Below are 19,788 nucleotides of genomic sequence, written 5' to 3' on the forward strand. Positions count from 1 at the left end.
AGCAATTAATAATAACTATGATAAAAGAATATCAAATGCCATATATTTTTATATCAAATAACGTTCACAAAAATATGTTCAAATCATCAAATATGATATTGGATCTAGGGTATATCTACTATATCCCTAACAAACGGCTAACAATGCTTAATTACTACTTCCTGCATTTCAAATTAGATGAGGTACTTTTCTTTTTAGTCTATTCTAAAATAAATGACACATTTCTAAATTTGGAAATAACTCAACTTTAAACTCTTTATTTTACCCATTTTAACCTTAATGAGAAGTTTTTATAACCACACAAATGTCATTGCCCACAAAACTTTTACCCCTTAAGCTTTTAAGATCACAAGTTTCAAACGTTTTCTTCTTTTTTCTTAAACTCCATGTCGAGTCAAATTACCCCATTTAAACTGAAACGGAGGGAGTAACTTTTTGTTGCAACTATATATTTCGCGCTTTTTGGTATACAATTGAAAATCAAGATAAAATTTCTCAAGAACACCAGTAATAATATTTACTATAAGTACACGTAGATGTTCTTGTTACAACTTTGAGTCTCCTTTTCCTCAAGAAGGTTAATAATAAAAAACAAGAGCAGAAAATTCCACAATGAATCTCTTTTTGATACATTGCACATTGATGGGATCATAGAAAAAATTCAGATGACAAAAATCCAGAGCACTCTCTGAAACTTGTTTCTTATCTTTTCTTCTTTCAACTGCTCAAAATGGAATGAACTTTGAAATCAAATACTGAATGTATATATAAAATCTATCACTCATCACTGTAACAGAGAATTCTTTCTTCTCCTCTTATTAAACAAACAACAAGAACAAGCCATTTTCTCTTTTAAGTCCTGACCAAAGGAGAATTCATTGGAGAATGAGCTGGTGAATTGAAATCATCCAATCTTCGAAATGATAAGCTGATTTGAAGTTTGCTCCTACTGCATTGTTTCTTGAAAGCAGCAACTTTATTAGTAATACCCTTTGTTTGAAGCACAAAATTCCTTATCCTTCTTAAAGCAATTCTCATAGTTTCATCGTCCATATTCGCAAAACAAACTCTAAACCAGCCCGGTTCAGAACAATGAAAAGAACAACCTGGTGAAACATTAAGTTTCACTTCATTAATAATAATTCTCCACAGTTCCAATTCAGCTTCAAATGTTGACTCTTTTAGTAGCCTTCTTAAATCCATCCAAAAAAATAAACCGGCGTTACTCTTCAATGTACTAATTCCAACTTGTGCTAGACCTTTAGAGAACATCCCCTGCCTTTTCCCCAGCCTTTCAGAACTCTCAGCAATGAATTTTTCGACGAAAATTTCATCTGATAACATTGATGCAATCAAATGTTGTGTCTGAGTTGAAACCAGCCCGAAACTCGACATTTTTCTAGCAATGTTGACTATTGTGTCGTTGTACGAGTAAACAATTCCGACCCTGAATCCTGGAAATCCCAAATCCTTTGACAAGCTATAAACAATATGTACCAAATCTTGGTTGCATAATCCAACGTTTTCCTCTAGTATTTCGGAAATGCTGATGAAATTTGGCTTATTAAAGACAGTGGCGGCATAAATTTCGTCGCAAACTAAGTGGATGTTTTTCGAATTAATAAAACTTACTATGTCTTTGAGTGTGTCCCTGTCAAGAAGAGTGCCTAATGGATTTGATGGATTGTTTATAAGCAAACCCTTTATTTTGATATTGGATTCTTGAGCTTTCTCATATGCAGCTTCTAAGGCTTTTCTAGTAACCTTGAAATCATTAGAACTGTCACAAACAATAGGAAATAGTTGTACACCAGTTCTCCACCTCAAATCTCTATCAAATCTGCAATACAATTGAAAATTTTACTTTAGTACCACAACCAAGGCAGATTATCTGCTACATTACGTAAAAATATATTGATAATCAATGACGGAGCCATATGTACTGACACCCTTCTAGGAAAAATTATACTGTTTAGCTAGGTAAAATTATTTCTTTACTACATTTTGATACCCCTTGTCAACTTCATGGTTTATTTTTATATATTTTGACCCTCTTTAGTAAATATAAAACATCTTCTTTGTTTTTTTCTTTACTTTGTTTCCTTGTGCTGAAAAGTAAACTTGAAGAACATGCAACATTTTTTATGCTTTGTAACATGGCCTAGTTGTCCTTTGAGATAACTGAGGAAACATATCTCATCAGAGGCAGGCTATTATATTCGCTAGTGTTTTTAATAAAAATGAATTATGAATGACTCTATGGGGCAAAATGATAAATAAATTGACAATGACACAAGTTAATTAACCAAAAGTGGGTATATGATCTGTGAATTTTTTTTGTCTTTGTCACTAAAGACCAGTAAGTTATGAGATGTATACTAGAGGACCTACTTTCTTTAATTTGTGTTGATGAGTAGTTGATTTCATGTCCCACATCAATAATTCAACTAGGTCCAAGCACCCAAAATAAGTTTAAAATTTTGTAGGTCAAGAGAAGTCACTTATGACAGTGATTTGTAAAAGATAAGAGTCCCCAAGTTGATGAAAGAAGAAAAAAGATTAGATAGGAATTTCTTAATTAGAGAAAATATCAGTAAATTATGAGTTGGTAAGGATTCTAAAAAAAAAAAAAGTTTTCCTTCTTTTGGGGCTTTCTTAATTCGATGGTGATATTGTTTAGTGGGTTTTATGTTATATTAATTGAAATTAATCAGGCCAGTAAATTTTGAATAATTAAAAGAAATAAAGTTTTAATTTCTTACCCAGGATAATATGGAGTAGGAACCAAAAATGCATCCCCAGGATCAGCCAAGCAAAAAGCCAACATTTCATGAGCTCCTGTTGCTCCTCCACTCATTACTACGCGATTTGGGTCAAATGTGACTTTGTCTCCTCTTACTCTCTCCATAAACCTTGCAACTGCCTGAAATTAAGATTCATATATATTCCATAAGGTAATTAGAACACTGAATAAATATAATATATATAAAATAAAATAAAAAGCAGCCGGTACGCAATACATCTCGTATTCGCGCAGAGTTCGGGAAGGACAACACCCATTAAGTGTGATGTAGACAGCTTACTCTAATGCAAGGGTTAGTGGCTGCTTGCGCAGCTCGAATCCGTGACTTATAGGTCAGACGGATACATCTTTTGTCGTTGTTCTAGACTCACGTTCGATATAATTAATGAACAAAAAAAAATAGCAACTACTAATTTGGATTTGTAAGTTTTTTTTTTTTTTAGAAAAATAAAATATCATACCTGTCTAAACTCTGGCAAGCCATGATAGTCTTGAAAAATGGCAATATCCTTGAAATCTTCAGCTCCTTCAGTTGTGCAAATAGAGGCTTTTGGGTTATTCACCACCCATTCTTGGATTAAATCAAAGCAAAGCTGCAAAATACATCAAAATAGAGAAATTAATAAAAACTCTAAAAGTTGTTCAGTTTTAGCCATTTTATCAAGAAAAGAGCAGAGAATATGTTGTTTTTATCTCCTACCTGATTTTCTGCAAGACCCATCTGAATAACTCCATTTGGATTGTTAGAGAGATGAAAAGGATCATTTTCATAAGCCTTCCAACCATCAAAATAGGCTGAGTTTTCTCCATGTCCATCATTTGTGGCTATTTTTGAAAGAAGCTGCTGCTTTTGGACGTTGCCTGAAATGAACACCATCTTCTGAAAGTTGTAGAGAAAATCAAAGATGATCAATAAAATGAAGTGGTAAAAGAAGCTGTTTTGACACTTTGAATATTAGTTTGTAGAAAGTCCTGTAATATTTGGAATGAACTATGAAGTGGGAAGTGATGCCTTATTTATACTTGTAACTCGCAGTGCTACATATTGTGGATCTACACGCACGCGTAAGAGTAATTATTTTGAAAATACAATCTTGAGATACGGTAGGTGATTAGTACGTAAGTGTGTGCTAATAGCGCACTAGTTATGAACTGTTAAGATTCCCTCTTTAATTTCTAATCTTCTTACCAAACACCAACTCTCCGGATAAATATATAAGAGGTCAGAAACATTAATACGTACTTAGTTTTTCATACAAAAATATATTATTTGAGCAAAAATTATGAACTCACCCGTGTGAACTTCTACTCCGCCCTGAGTGTACTCGAATGTCATTTAAAATATGCACTATATATTCTCTTAAGAAACTTGCCAATGTCATTAAAATTTTCTACAAAAGTCTTCAAGATAATGAACAAAACATTAATACTTGTTCATTATTTGTTGCAGACTTTCGAAAATTTCTTGAAAACCCTTATGTGATCGAGTATAGGCGGCGGATGTAGCATTATAGCTACGGGTTCAATATAAACCTACAACTTTCAAGGTGGATTATAATATTATGTAAAAATTAGTAAAATTGAAAGAAATGGTAGATATGAAACCATAATTTTAAAAATATAATGGTTTCAATGCTAAAAACCTTAAATGTTGAACCCTTAGAATTTAAATCAGCTAGATTATTAAAGGGTCATGGTGGGATGGATAGAATTTTTCCGAACCCTAGTACTGGAAAAATTCTAGTAGAGAGCACTTCCCCTTTTAATAGTGTCACGTTCCAAACTACCCCTAGACGTGACTAGCACCCAGCATACACCACCCGCCAAGCGAACAATACTTTCATACCTTAGCCATTAATTTGCAGCATTTAATTAATTAAACGAGCATCTCAATAATCTGATAATTGATTGCGAACAGTTAATTTCTCGAAATATTAAATTGAAAACTCTAGCCCAAATCCCACACTAGACCATGGAGCATCTAAGAGAATTACAAAAGATATCATACGAATAAATAATAAAGACTCTTTTGGCGGCCTCCACGAACAATGCGGCGGTTCAACTCAATAACTGAATCAACTCTAGCGAACTCGTCAGCTACTAACTCCGTCTTCACCAATAATATCTGCATAGACATAGGTAAGGAGCGAGTTATAGTAAATATAACCCAGTAAGATCCTCGACCCGCCACTCTAAGTACCTATAGAACAAGTGCTACAAAATACAAACACAAAACGAGCACATAAATAATATGCACAGAAATTCTTTGACCATATAATTACTATATAAGGTCCCAACAATTATTCAACAATAACGCTACATATCTCAGCACAATCTACACTAAGGACTTATTATAAACGGTGGTGCAGGAAATTAATCAAAAACCCCAACAAGTCCACAACAGCATACACAATTCCCCTAATATATTACGACAGCGAAGAAATAATTTCTAACGCCCCAACGCCATAGCACGAGGCTACGCCACATCACACCACATCACAAATCACTTATTAAATAATTTCAACTTTTATTTTACAAAATAATATATATTTGCGGCTGGTCAAAGACCACCAATTCTGCCAAGCGCACGCTTGTCCCAACACAGACAGACAAAATATACTTTCAAAACGGGTTATGGAAAAGCAAGCATCAAAACTTAAAGTCTCACTTACCTCGAATTCACAATCCAAGCACTCTTGCCAATAACTCAAAACTATACTCTCGAGTCTCCGGATCAACTCAAACTACTCAAAAACGAGTTTAGAATGATAAGGCGAATATCCCTTTAATTTTTATAACAAGTCTAACTCGTAGTCAGAGGTTGACCCAAAAAGTCAACTCTGGTTAATAGGTCAGAATTTCCGTACCATGACCACCAACGGATTCTCCTCGACGATAGGATTCCAGAACACTAATCAAAATCAAATTTTGATAACGTTTGCCCTTTCAAATTAATGAATTAGGTTGAACAACCCTAGAGCTACACTATAGCAATTTCTGAAAAGTTTTTCATGTTTCTATCATAAAATCTTCTCATAATCAAGTAATAAACTTGAATACAAAGTTAAGGATCATTACCTTGATGATTTGGCTGAAAATCTCTTCTCTTTTCCTCTCTTTTTCTCCCTTGCTTTTCTTTTCTCCTTCTGCATTTTCTTTTTCCGCTTTTGCGTTCTGCTTCCGTTTCTTAATATGTTTCTGCTGCGTTTCTTTCGTTTTTTACTTCTGAATGCGCTTTGTCCCTCTTTTTCCTTAATTCTTTGTTTTTTTTGTTTTCTTATTATTATCTTTTGTTTTTTTTATACAATTACAAATTAACCCCTAATTAAATTGGAGTTATCACAAATGGGTCATACATATCGTCAATTTGAATTAGTCGGGCCAATACAAATACTGAACGTTAGTGTCATAATCGGTTCTCGTACTTAATTGCTAACAAACTACATCTTCGTTCAACACTTTATACCTTATGAAATATGTGCATGGAAATGAACTTAATTAGCATGTAACTTATGACTCAATTGTTTAACTAATCAATGTCGTATTGAATTATTGCGGAAGGCTATTATTTTTCTAATGCAAGTAAATGTCGGCGAGTATGAGCTTTGTATGTCAAACCAATGGATAACATAAGGAATACACTTGGCTGTTCGGTTGCAACTTTAAAAACTACGTTGTAGGTTTAATCACAATCATCATGTTGGATCATGTGTTCATTTTTTAGACCTAAAAGACAAAAAGTAGGAGATCGTAGGTGTGTTTCTTTTGTGTTCTTAACTTTTAAAAGGATAGTATTTGTTTTCTAATGACATTAAGTCTTTTCTAACTTCAATTCTTTAATATAAAGCGTTGTTTCTTGGCAAAACATAGAATCTGACAATGAGCTAGGATGCTTCGTTCTGTTAACAGACATTTAGAAAATAAGAGGCAGATTGTTTCTAGAAATGATTAGACTTACAAAATTTAAAATTATGTTAACAAGTATATACTGTACTGCCCTGGAATCTTTGCCATTGGAAATGAACGTAACAATATTCTCATTGAAGGTTAGATTTCTTTTCTCTGATTTTTATTCCATTTTTACATTTTCTTGAAATGCGTATACCTGATGCAAACCATAATTAATATACAAACAAATTGCACGGTGGAGCTCGTAAATCTGCACGGATTATATCGTATTAGATCATTACGAAGACGCACATGCACGTAATAATATTCAGGTTCGTGTCATAATATAAAGGATTAGATTCATTTAATTAATGAATCTTCTTCCTAAATCTTGTACTCTTTCCTGAATCCAGCTATAATTATTTACTACAATACTTCTACTTCCGAATTATTTTTGCACATGAAGAACGCCTTTGGGAATTATTGTGGCAATTCAATTCGGGGATGGTAAAGATGTTTTTGTTGCTTTTCTTGATCTTGTATAAACAATCTTTAATTGTTACATAATGGCCAACCTCATCGGAGGCCTAAAGCAAAATCTTAATAAGAGGCCTTATATATATATAATTTAATGAACATCGTTTTTAAAAAAATTAGACAAGTGAGGATGTGGAATTAAAAAAATGAGAACTTAGTCTTATAAATACAGAAAATTAAATAAATTTAAAGTTGATTGCATCACAACTGAAATGAGAGAACCCAGAAAACATAAGTGACTCCTTTTTTTTAGTAAGTCCCTTTCTATATTTGGTAACAATTCAACTTTAGATTTTTCTTTTTACCATTAATGAGATGATTTCTAGCCCAAAAACTTTTATGATTTATTTAAGATTAGAAATTTCAAAAGTCTTCCTTTATTTCATAAAATCCATATCCAGTCAAATACTTTCATATAAATTGGGACGGATATAGTATAATTTATGTTAGGAAAATAAATAATAAGTTAGATTATTAGATATAGTTACGTGAACAACTAATGAATAGAGAAATATAATTAAGTAAAAAAAAATAAGATTGACAGAAAACTATTTTAGTTATATTAATTAGAGGAAGAAATCGAGTTATTAAAAATTAATATGACAATAAAGAAATAAATTTATCAATAATAAAAGATAATTATATAAATAATATACTACTATATATAAAATAATACTAGTACTTTTGGGGCCTTAAATTTTTGGGGCCTAAAGCAAGTAGGGTTGGGCCGACCTGACATAATGTGACAAACCCCACGTATAGAGAGAGAGTGTGTCTGCTAAAACCAACCCAAATATGTGCCGACCAATAACGTACATCAAGTTTCCGTGGAGCTACTTTATAATATATTTTTTTGTTAAAGAAGCGGTCAAAGTATTTAACTAAAATAAATAAATAAAATTAAACATAAGGTGACCTAAATTTGAGACATAAAAATGAAAAGTAAAGATTTATGTACTATTTGTCATGATTCAAACACTTTCTTTTGATGTCAATGGTCAAATAACCTTTTTTTCTATCCGCATATATGCTTTTGGGGACATATTACATCCTTTGAATGGCATTTTCCAAACTAATATATGACCCCTTCTTTGATTGAATCTGGCCTTGGTTTCTTAATCTTTAGTACTAAGACGTGTTAAAGCAAAACCTAAGAAAAGAAAAAATGCATGCAGAAAAGGTAAGGACAGGATATATATATACATGTACCCTCCGCCGAAAAAATATACTACGTATAAAGTAAAATATTATTTGTTATTGACTAAAAATTGACTTTGAACCCCCTTGCATAGTCCACTAGCAAAGGGTGTTCAGATTTTAAATACCCTTATTGAATTTTCTGGCTTCGCCACTATATATATTAGGATCAAAATAATCAAGTGTCATGCAGAAGCTCGTAAAGCAAAACCTTGAACGATGATAAATCAGATAAGAAAAGAGAAATGTACCAAAAGAGACACAAATATTTAACGTGGTTCGGTCAATTGACCTACGTCCACGGCGAAGATGAGCAATCCACTATATAAAAGATAGTACAAAATATCGAGAGAACAACCTCACGAAGAGGCAAACACAAGAGATACTAACACTTGTCCCGTAAAGTTCTCCCCATAAACACGACTCTCAAACCTCATATGGCTACATTGTGGAAGCTACTGAATGAGAAAGAAAGATCCTCAATTTATAGAAGTCTAAACTTTTTCCTACAAGAAAAGGAACTAGCCAAATATGAGAGATTTTTAATTTTCTTTTACAAGAAGGAAAACTCAATTATGATAAATATGTTGCCCTTTCCTTCAACGGATAGGAAAATCAAATATAGTAAGAAAATGTGGACAACAACAACAACCCAGTATAATTCCACTAGTAGGGTCTGGGGAGGAAAGTGTGTACGCAGACCTTACCCCTACCCTGGGATAGAGAGACTGTTTCCAAATGACCATCGGCATCCTTCCCTCCAAGAACTCCTCACCTTGCTCTTGGGTGACTCGAACTCACAACCTCTTGGTTGGAAGTGGAGGTGCTCACCACTAGAGCAACTCACTCTTGTCACATGTGTCATAGACATATATATATATATTGATGTTTCTGAGACAGAAATATTATTGATGTTACTATTTTTATGTTAACTTAGAAATGATGAGTTTATCTAAGTTATATCTCGCGTATTTGATTAGGTTTTTTTCTTGGCTTATTTAAATATTTATTAAAATCTATATTCATTTTACTTTATCATTAAGAGACAAACATTAGTTCTCCACTTATTCCGAAAGGAGTCAACCATTTCGTCTCAAATCCATCTTTATAAAAACATACAAGCAATGTTTTCAGGACAAAAACGTTTTTCTGTGAAATTAAACAGATTCACTCTATGAATCAATTAAAAACGCTACTCTTGCAGAAATAGCAATGCTCATGTATGAACATTTTTGTCAAAACTACTGATTCTAATTAAAGGAATAAAGTTTTGATTACATATGGAATGACGTCCAATACCACTAAACCAGTACTATAGCTAAATGCTAATGACCACTTATACACTAATTTGGTGATTATTGCCATCGTTAACGTATAATTAAGACGTGTGAACTCACACGTGGCACCATGACCATCGGCTGTGACATAACATTATTACAATATTAAAAGTAGACTATGGGAGTGTATTAATCCTCAAGATCTGCTTGATTGTTAGTCACGACCCTTTTTTCCCAATTAATTAGATTCAATGCTAAGCACTATGATTATTTTTGCTATTAAGAATGAGAAGGAAGACAAATCTTAAGGACAAATTCTGGATTTGTCTTTCCGAAGAACGATAACTAATATCCAGTGTGAATTTAAAATTGTTATTGACATTTATGTAGAATGAAACCAGGTAGTCACTCTAAAGAACAATTATTTAGAAACTAGTCAGTGCGTCATGCATTTTAGTTTTCCATCAGTTCAACTTTTCGGGACATACATGTCCTGAAATGTCTTAAAATTAAGATTTTCAGTTCAAAATCTTTCAGGATAAAGTAAGTATAGACTAATCCCTAAGTAACATCTCTAAGATTGCTATCTGTGTACTTCGCCTATGATTTATGTATGTATCAACTAGGGGTGTACAAATCGAACCGAAAAATCGCACCAAATCGAAAAGTCAAATCAAACCGATTAAAAAACTCGATGAGGTTTGGTATTGAGTAAAAAAATTTAAACCAAACCGACATATAAATATATAATTTTTATATATACTTTTAAGGCTTTATATAAAATTTTCTTTAAAAAATGTCTAGAAATATTTGGAATTCTCTTATGAGATGTAATATTTAATAGAATATGAAGTGCTCCATTTTTATTAACTTTAAATAATGTCTTTCTTATCAAATTTTATTGAAATGCGTCAACTTCCTTGTTTTTCTATTCAAGATCTATTAGATTCTTATATCTTTTTCGAATTTGACATGATATTTTGATAATAGAAAATTAAATAGAACATATCATTATTTAGGTATCATATTGATTTTTATGTTTAATTATTGAATTATGTTAATTTTAAAAGTGTACATCAATAAAAATTTATTGTCAGACAACTTAAAAAAATAACTATCATGTATTACTAAGAAAATTCTCCCATAAGAATATTTTAATAATCATATGTTTGTCAATTTTAATCTTTATTAATCATATATTTACTTATCAAAAATTTAACAAAATAAGATTGTCATATTATTCATGTAACATAAAAACCCAAAAAAATCCAAAAATTCGACAAAATCGAACCAATCCAACCCGATATAGTTGGTTTGGTTTAATTTTAATAAAAACGGAATCAACCGATCCATGTACACCTCTAATATCATCGTGTTTAAAAGGAAAATTCAAAAAGTAAAAAAGCAAAATGAAGTTCACACTCCATATTGTACAAACGTTCCAATACGGGCCAATCCCTTATGCTTTTAAAAAAATGTGTTTATCCAAATACTTCAGTTTCTCTTCATTTTTTTCCCTTTAGAAGTTTAGGTACTAGTATATTATTTCTATGCCTCGTGTACTCTCATATTTTATTTCCTGTGCCTCGTATACTTGTATTATGTCTTCTTTACCCACTATATGTGTTTGACTTCAGTTTGTTACACATCCATCATCAATATTCTAAAAGTATAATTTGACTGAGAACTTTTACCGAGTCAAAGCTAGGAAACATTAAAAATTTAATCTGGGAAAATTCTCTACGTCGCCTATACAACAACTGCGAAAACTGCTTCCAGCATTATCCAGAGCTATTCTGTTGTTAGGCTAGACCTGGAGCAGAAATCTAAGGCCAGAAATGTAATGTAAAGGCCACCGCATTATGATAGACGTTAGTCCGAAAGTGAAATTCCACTAGTGGGATCTGAAGAGGGTAATGTGTACGTAGACCTTACCCCTACCCCGAGGGAGTAGAGAGACTGTTTCCGAAAGACCCTCGGCTCAAGAAAATGAAAATAGGCAATATCAGTATCACCAATACAAACCATAGGAAAAATAACATCATGAAAATGAAAAAGTAGATGCAAAGCAAACGCGATATACAATACATAGACCTGACATTATGAAAAACAAAAGCGTAGTAAGACACAACCTTGCCACTAGTTGACATCGACAAAAACCCTACCAGACTAGCCTCACAAACGTACGAAGTAAGGGAGACTCAACTATGTACCTCCTAACCTACAACTCTAATACTCGACCTCCACAACTTCCTATCAAGAGCCATGTCCTCGAAAATCTAAAGCCTCGCCATGTCCTGCCTGATCACCTCTCCCCAATACTTCTTAGGACGTCCTCTACCGCTTCTCGTGCCCTCCAAAACCAGCCGCTCACACCTCCTTACCGGGGCATCTGGGCTTCTCCTTTGTACATGTCCGAACTATCTGAGTCGCGCTTCCCGTATCTTGTCATCAATGGGAGCCACGCCCACCTTCTCCCGAATGTCTTCATTCCTAATCTTATCCATCCTAGTGTGTCCGCACATCCACCTCAACATCCTCATTTCTGCTACTTTCATCTTCTGGATATGTGAGTTCTTAACAGGCCAATACTCAACTCCAAACATCATGGACGGTCTAACTACCGCTTTGTAAAACTTACCTTTGAGTATCGGTGGCACTCTCTTATCACACAAGACTCCAGATGCTAACCTCCACTTCATCCACCCCACCCCAATATGGTGTGTGACATCCTCGTCAATCTCCCCTTTCCTATGGACAACCGACCCTAGGTACTTGAATTTGCCACTACTTGGTATGACCTGAAATTCAAGCCTCACTTCCACGCCCACTTCCCTCGGCTCAATGCTGAACTTACACTCTAGGTATTTCGTTTTCGTCCTACTCAGCTTCAAACTCTTAGACTCAAGGGCCAGTCTCCAGACCTCTAACCTCTCGTTAACACTGGTTCGCGACTCATCAATCAGAACTATGTCATCGGCGAATAACATACACCATAGCACCTCCCCTTGAATATGGTGTGGTAACACGTCCATCACCAGGGAAAATAAGAACGGGCTGAGCGCAGAACCTTGGTGTAACCCCATAACAACTGGAAATTGCTCGGAGTCGCCTCTTATAGTCCTAACCCGAGTCTTAGCCCCATCATACATATCCTTAATTGCCCAAATGTAGGCAGCCGACACACCTTTTACCTCTAAGCATCTCCAGAGAATTTCTCTAGGAACCTTGTCGTACGCTTTCTCTAAATCAATAAACATCATGTGCAGATCCTTCTTCCTCTCCCTGTACCGTTCTACCAACCTCCTAATAAGGTGTATAGCTTCCGTAGTAGAACGATCCGGCATGAACCCGAACTGGTTGTCAGATATAGACACTGTCCTCATTACCCTCGCTTCAACCACCCTCTCCCAAACTTTCATGGTATGACTCAGTAATTTGATACCCCTATAATTGTTATAACTCTGGATATCACCTTTGTTCTTATACAACGGAACCATCTTACTCCACCTCCACTCTTCCGGCATACTCTTAGTCCTAAAAATAATATTAAACAGTCCAGTCAGCCACTCCAAGCTTGCTCTACCCACACACTTCCAAAATTCAATTGGAATTTCGTCTAGCCCGATCGCTCTACCCCTACTCATCTTACGCATAACTCCCACGACCTCCTTAACCTCGATGCACATGTAGTCCCCAAAGTCACGGTGACTCTCGGAATGCTCCAGTTCACCTAGCACAATATCCCAATCCCTTTTTTCATTTAGAAGTCCATGAAAGTAAGTTTGTCATCTCCTCTTAATCTGAGCATCTTCCATCAATAGTCTACTATCGTTATCCTTGATGCATCTCACTTGGTCCAAATCCCGGGCCTTCCTCTCTCTCGTCTTCGCCAGCCGGAATAACTTCTTCTCTCTTTCTTTTTCCCCCAGTTCCTCGTACATACGGCCATAGGCTGCAGTTTTAGCCTCCGTGACCGCCAGCTTTGCTTCCTTCCTAGCTACCTTATACCACTTCATGCACGCCCTCCTCTCCTCCTCACTTGTGCTACCTACTAATTTTAGGCATGTTGTCTTCTTCGCTTCCACTTTACCTTGGATTGGACTACTTTATTTCACCACCAGTCTCCTTTGTGCCTGCCAGTAACGCCCGTCAAGGTCCCTAACACTTATCTCGCAACCTCCCTTATACAGTTTGCTATCGTCGACCACATAATGCTCGCGTCACCACTGTTCCTCCAAGCTCCCATAGCCGACAACCGTCCCTCCAATTCCTGGGCTTTATCCTTAGTCAAGGCACCCCACCTGATTCTCGGTCGTCTGCGGTAGAACCTTTTCCTTCTGTTTAACATAATACCAACATCTATCACAAAGAGCCTATGTTGCGTCGTGAGTATCTCACTCGGAATAACCTTACAATCCTTACACAACCCTCTGTCATACCTCCTAAGGAGGATATAGTCAATCTGAGTCATCGCCACAGCATTTTGGAAAGTAACCAAATGCTCATCCCTCTTCGAAAAGTTAGAGTTCGCAATCACCAACCTAAAAGCCTTAGCGAAGTCCAACAGCAAAGTACCTCCTCAGTTCCTCTACCCAAAACTGAAGCCTCCATGCACCTCGCCATAGCCGTTTGCGGTCGACCCAATATGACCATTGAAATCCCCTCCTATAAATAGCCTCCCAATAGGCGGTACTTGACGCACAATCTCATCTAACCCCTTCCAGAATCGTCGTTTAACCTCCTCATCCAGGCCCGCATGCGGGGCGTAGGCGCTAACGATGTTTAGGGTGCACTCTCCAACCACCAACTTAATAGTCATCAATCTATCATTCACCCGTCTAACCTCAACCACCAACTCTCTAAGTTCCCCATCCACCAAGATACCCACTCTATTCTTACCCTTCCGGACTCCGGAGTACCAAAGCTTATACCCGTCTGCATCCCTCGCCCTAGACCCTAACCACCTAGTTTCCTGGACACACGCTACATTGACCATCCTTTTTCGGAGTATCTTTGCCAACTCTATAGACTTACCCGTCAGTGTACCTATGTTCCATGACCCAATTCTCAACCTATAGGCACCCTTGTTCCCCTTACCTTCCTGCCTACCTTCCCACCCCCTAACCCCGGCCTCCCGCCCCACCCCCTGTTTCCCCCGAGGACATGACCTCACTCGGCCATCCCAGACCACAGCCACTATACCTACGACAGACTAAAGGAAATCACTAACACACACTAGGCAATAGACCAGAGTAGAGGAAGATATATTGTAACTACAGACATGCTAATATGGTGATTAAACTAATACAAACTAAGATGGCAGCAATTTAACTAACACAACAAAGGGAAATAGCAAAACAGGAGGTTCCAACTCCCGCAATTAGAACCTGGGAATTGTCTTGGTATACACAGCGGTATTGCAGCCACCTTGTATGTTCACGTCTAACTCCCGCGTCGCCCCTTGTTGGCAGTCGCCTGGACTGTTCTTTACTGTTTGCACACGCACGTCCCGCTCGCCGCCAAAAGCCACCGAGCCTAACCTGAAATACACACAAAACACCACGAAGCTAAAGAAAGGGGGTAGGGGCTGTCACCGCTACCACTGGTAAAGTCCCAACCGTAACAAAAAAGCACAAAGAAAATGTAACGAAGAGGAAAGGAGCAGAGAAAGAGGGGGGCATATTACCCGCAACTAAGAATTAAAAATGAAGAAGAAAAGCAAGAGGGAAAAGGGTCGATGTTGCTGCCCGGCAAAACAGCAGTCGCCGGCTGTGTTGTTGCTCTAGTAAGTATGGGAGTGGGGAAGAGGTAAATAAGAAAGATGAGAGAGAGGAAGGAGGCGTGAGAGATGAGGGGGGAGGGGGGCTTACCTGCTGGTGGGGGTGGTCGCCGGTTGCCTGTGAGTGTGTGGTCTGGTTTTTGACCGTTAGGGAGGGGATGGAGTGTTTGGCAAAGAGTGTTTGGCAGAGAGCGTTTTGGTTCAAAGAGTATTTAAATTCTTTGGATGTAAATAATACACATTTAATTCATAGACGTTAGTCAGAATTTGGATATCTAAATCTATGAGGTAAGTGAGTCATTGATAAATGATAATGTTGATTTTTTTTTTAAAGTGTATTGTGTAAAGTCTTTTTTTGTTTGTTAGTATTAAGGTTTCTTTTCAAGCACTACAATTCGACCCTTTTGTTTTTGGGAAAATTGCCGGGAAAATCCACAGATTCTATCTTTCGAGTGCATACTAGGTATCCTGCTTACGGTGCAATAGCTCACAAACTATACAGAAGATATAAACCGCACCAGGAAAGTCCGGCGCAACAAGTTCTGACTGAGAAGGCGGCTGTTGATGGGAATCGACCCAGGTCTCCCGCATGAAAAACTACTCACACAACCAACTTAGCTAACCCTTGCGGGCCAATTCGCCCCTTTTGTAAATTGCTTAATTTGATGTTTTTTTGGGGGGTGGGGGTGGGGGGGTCAGGAGGGAAACGGACTTTGAGGTCTCTAGTAAGTTTGTTTCTAAAGTTGATCCTAACCATTTGCAGCAGTTCTTGAAAAATACACAAAAGTCGACTTTAAACAAGTAGTTGTTATAAATAAAGAGCGTAAAGTAAATATAACTATTGAGAGAAACTGATATATTATTTAACTTCAAACTGATGTGCATAATGAACTGAAATCTTCTCTATTTATAGAAGAAAGGAAGTTGATGTAAAAGCTGCTGAGTTAGCTGCTACTACAAGCTTCTTGTAAGCTGCTGTGTAAGGTGCTTGTAAGCTCCTACTGCAAGCTGCTGTGTAAGATTCTTGTAAGCTGTTATTGTACCAGATTTAGATAATTTCTACCGGGGGTAATATTTATCCATAACGGAGTACCGAAATGATAAACTTCTTCAGGAGGCTTATTTCCATTAGAGTACTAACTAGATAAACATATTTACGACGGAGTCCCCATACGAATGAGCTTCTTCAGGAAGCTTATTTACAACGAAGTACTAAATGAACATCCATAATATAATATATTTATAATACTACCCCGTAGATCTTCATTAAAAGATAATATGCATCATTAAAACCTTACTAGGAAAAACCTAGTGGGAAAAAAATCCTAGTGAAGGAAAAAGAGTACATATATTTAGTAATACGCATTGCTAGCTGCCTCATTAAAATCCTTATAAAAAATCCTGTGGGAAAAACCTTAGTAAGGGAAAAAGAGTACAATGCGTATTTTACTCCCCCTGATGAAAAGCTTGTTTCAAATATTTGAGTCTCCGCATTCCAATCTTGTATACCATCTTCTCAAAAGTTGAATTTGGCAAAGATTTAGTGAATAAATCTATCGAATTGTCACTTGAACAGATTTGTTGCACATCAATGTCACCATTTTTCTGAAGATCATGTGTGTAGAATAATTTTGGTGAAATGTGCTTCATTCTATCTCCTTTTATAAATCCTCCCTTCAATTGGGCTATGCATGCAACATTGTCTTCGTATAAAATTGTGGGCTTTTTATCACATTCCAAACCATATTTTTCTCGAATAAAATGAATTATTGATCTCAACCATACACATTCCTTACTTGCTTCATGAATAGCTATTATCTCAGCATGATTTGAAGAAGTAGCAACAATAGATTGCTTTGTGGAGCGCCATGATATGACAGTACCTCCACATGTAAACACATACCCCATTTGAGATCGAGCTTTATGGGGATCAAATAAATAACATGCATCTGCATAACCAATAAGATCTGCACTACCTTTGTTAGCATAAAATAAACCCATATCAAGAGTTCCCTTTAAATATCGCAATATATGCTTAATCCCGTTCCAATGTCTTCGTGTAGGAGAAAAGCTATATCTTGCTAGTAAATTAACAGAAAATGCTATGTCAGGCCTTGTAACATTAGCAAGATACATAAGTACACCAATTGCACTGAGATAGGGTATTTCAGGACCAAAGAGTTCTTCATCCTCTTCTGGAGGTCGGAATAGATCCTTATTCAGTTCAAGTGATCGAACAACCATTGGTGTACTCAATGGGTGCGCTTTCTGTATAGGCAGATTGATGAATAAAGATCTCGTCTATTAGATGTTCAATTTGCATACCAAGACAAAGTTATGTCTTTCCAAGATCTTTCATCTCAAATTCTTTCTTAAGATATTCAATCGCCTTTTGGAGCTCTTCTGGAGTTCCAACAAGATTTATGTCATCAACATAAATAACAAGTATAACAAATTCTGAAGCCATTTTCTTTATAAAAATACATGGACAAATAATATCATTTATTTAACCCTCTTTCAGCAAATATTCACTGAGGCGGTTATACCACATGCGCCCAGATTGCTTTAAACCGTACAAAGATCTTTATAATCTGATTGAATATATTTTTTGAGATTTTGAATATGCTTCAGGAATTTTAAATCCTTCAGGGATTTTCATGTAAATTTTATTATCAAGTGAACCGTACAGATAAGTTGCAACCACATTCATTAGATGTATTTCAAGCCTTTCATGTAGGGCTAAACTAATGAGATATCGAAATGTTATGGCATTCATAACAGGTAAATATGTTTCTTCATAATCGACTCCAAGTCGTTATGAGAATCATTGTGCGACAAGGCGAGCCTTGTATCTTTCAACTTCATTTTTATCATTCCTTTTTTGCACAAAAACCCCATTTATGACCAACTGGTTATATACCAGTAAGTGTTTGGACTACTGGTCCAAAGACCTCCCTTTTAGAAAGTGACTTCAACTTTGATTGAATTTCCTATTGCCATTTGGCCAATTAAATCTTTGTCGACATTCTTCGACAGATCGGGGTTCAATATTCTCACTATCTTGCATAATGTTAAGTGCAACATTATATACAAAAATATTATCCATCACTACTTTAGGTCGATTTAAATTAATCCCATCACCAGTAGAACTTATTAAATATTCCTCGCTCACTTGAGTCACGAGTTCATTGATTTCTTCAAGAATCTCAGAACTAATCAAATCTTAGGTCTCTTCAGGAAATGCATTCGTAGTATCATTTTGATCATTTGTCGATTTTCTTTTTCTGGGATTTCGATCCTTAGAACCCAAAGGTCTACCACACTTCAGGCGTGCTTTAGGTTCACTAGCTCTCATAGTAGTAGATGGTCCTACTGGACATCAATTCGAATAGGCACATTCTCTACAGTAATATGTGACTTAATTATCCTTTTCAAATCAGTAAGCGCGTCTCGCATTTGATTTGCTATATTCTATAAATTGATGATCTTCTAGACCTCCTGATTACATATAGGGGTACGTGGATCAAAATGAGATAATGTGAAACTTTCCACACAATTTCCTTTTTGATTTCCTTTTCTCTCCTCCTAATTGTGGGAAATTAGTTTCATCAAACCAACAATCTGCAAATCGAGCAGTAAATAAATCTCCCATCAATGGTTCGAGATAGCGAATAATAGAGGGTGATTCAAACCCAACATATATTTTTAACCTTCTTTGGGGGCACATCTTACTATATTGTGGTGGTGCTATTGACACATATACAGCACATCCAAAAATTTATAGACCGACGATATTTGATCATGATCAAAAACTAATTATGACGGGGAATATTTATTATAATGTGTCGGTCTAAGACAAATAAGTGACGCGTAATGCAAGATAGCATGGCCCCAAATAGTAGTTGGCAATTTTATTTTCATAAGTAGTGGTCTTATTATAAATTGCAAACGTTTAATAAATGACTCTGCAAGGCCATTTTGAGTATAGACATAAGCTACAGGATGTTAAACTTTTATTCCAACTGATAGATAATAATCTGGGGATTGCGCCCATAATAGAATTATTTGGTCTAATAGCTTTGCAAATGCTAGGTTGCGAGATGATTGTAGGCACACATGAGACCATCTTGAAGATGCGTCTATTATGACCATAAAATATCTAAACAACCCACTTGGTGGGAGAATAGGTACACATATATCCCCATGTATACGCTCTAAAAGGGCAGGGGATTCAATGCCAACTTTCATAGGTGATGGTCTAGTGATCATGTTCGGCGCATTTCAGTTCATTGAGGAATTAGTGA

The 19,788-nt window shown here is 36.1% G+C and overlaps 1 protein-coding gene across 1 annotated transcript in view; it reads right to left on the minus strand.

The window, feature by feature from the left end:
* Positions 1-491: 491 nt before the first annotated feature.
* Positions 492-19,788, minus strand: part of LOC117272944 (1-aminocyclopropane-1-carboxylate synthase-like) — a 46,759-nt gene continuing 27,462 nt past the window's right edge. Inside the window, exons 2-5 of the mRNA XM_009591758.4 lie at positions 3,504-3,692; positions 3,265-3,396; positions 2,763-2,923; positions 492-1,840 (exon numbers count right to left, since the gene is read on the minus strand). Coding sequence (XP_009590053.1) covers positions 853-1,840; positions 2,763-2,923; positions 3,265-3,396; positions 3,504-3,680 — 1,458 coding nt within the window. The 5' untranslated portion in view covers positions 3,681-3,692 and the 3' untranslated portion in view covers positions 492-852. The remainder of the gene's footprint in view (positions 1,841-2,762; positions 2,924-3,264; positions 3,397-3,503; positions 3,693-19,788) is intronic.

This window comes from Nicotiana tomentosiformis, chromosome 8 (assembly GCF_000390325.3).
Source record: "Nicotiana tomentosiformis chromosome 8, ASM39032v3, whole genome shotgun sequence".
Lineage (NCBI taxonomy): Eukaryota > Viridiplantae > Streptophyta > Magnoliopsida > Solanales > Solanaceae > Nicotiana > Nicotiana tomentosiformis.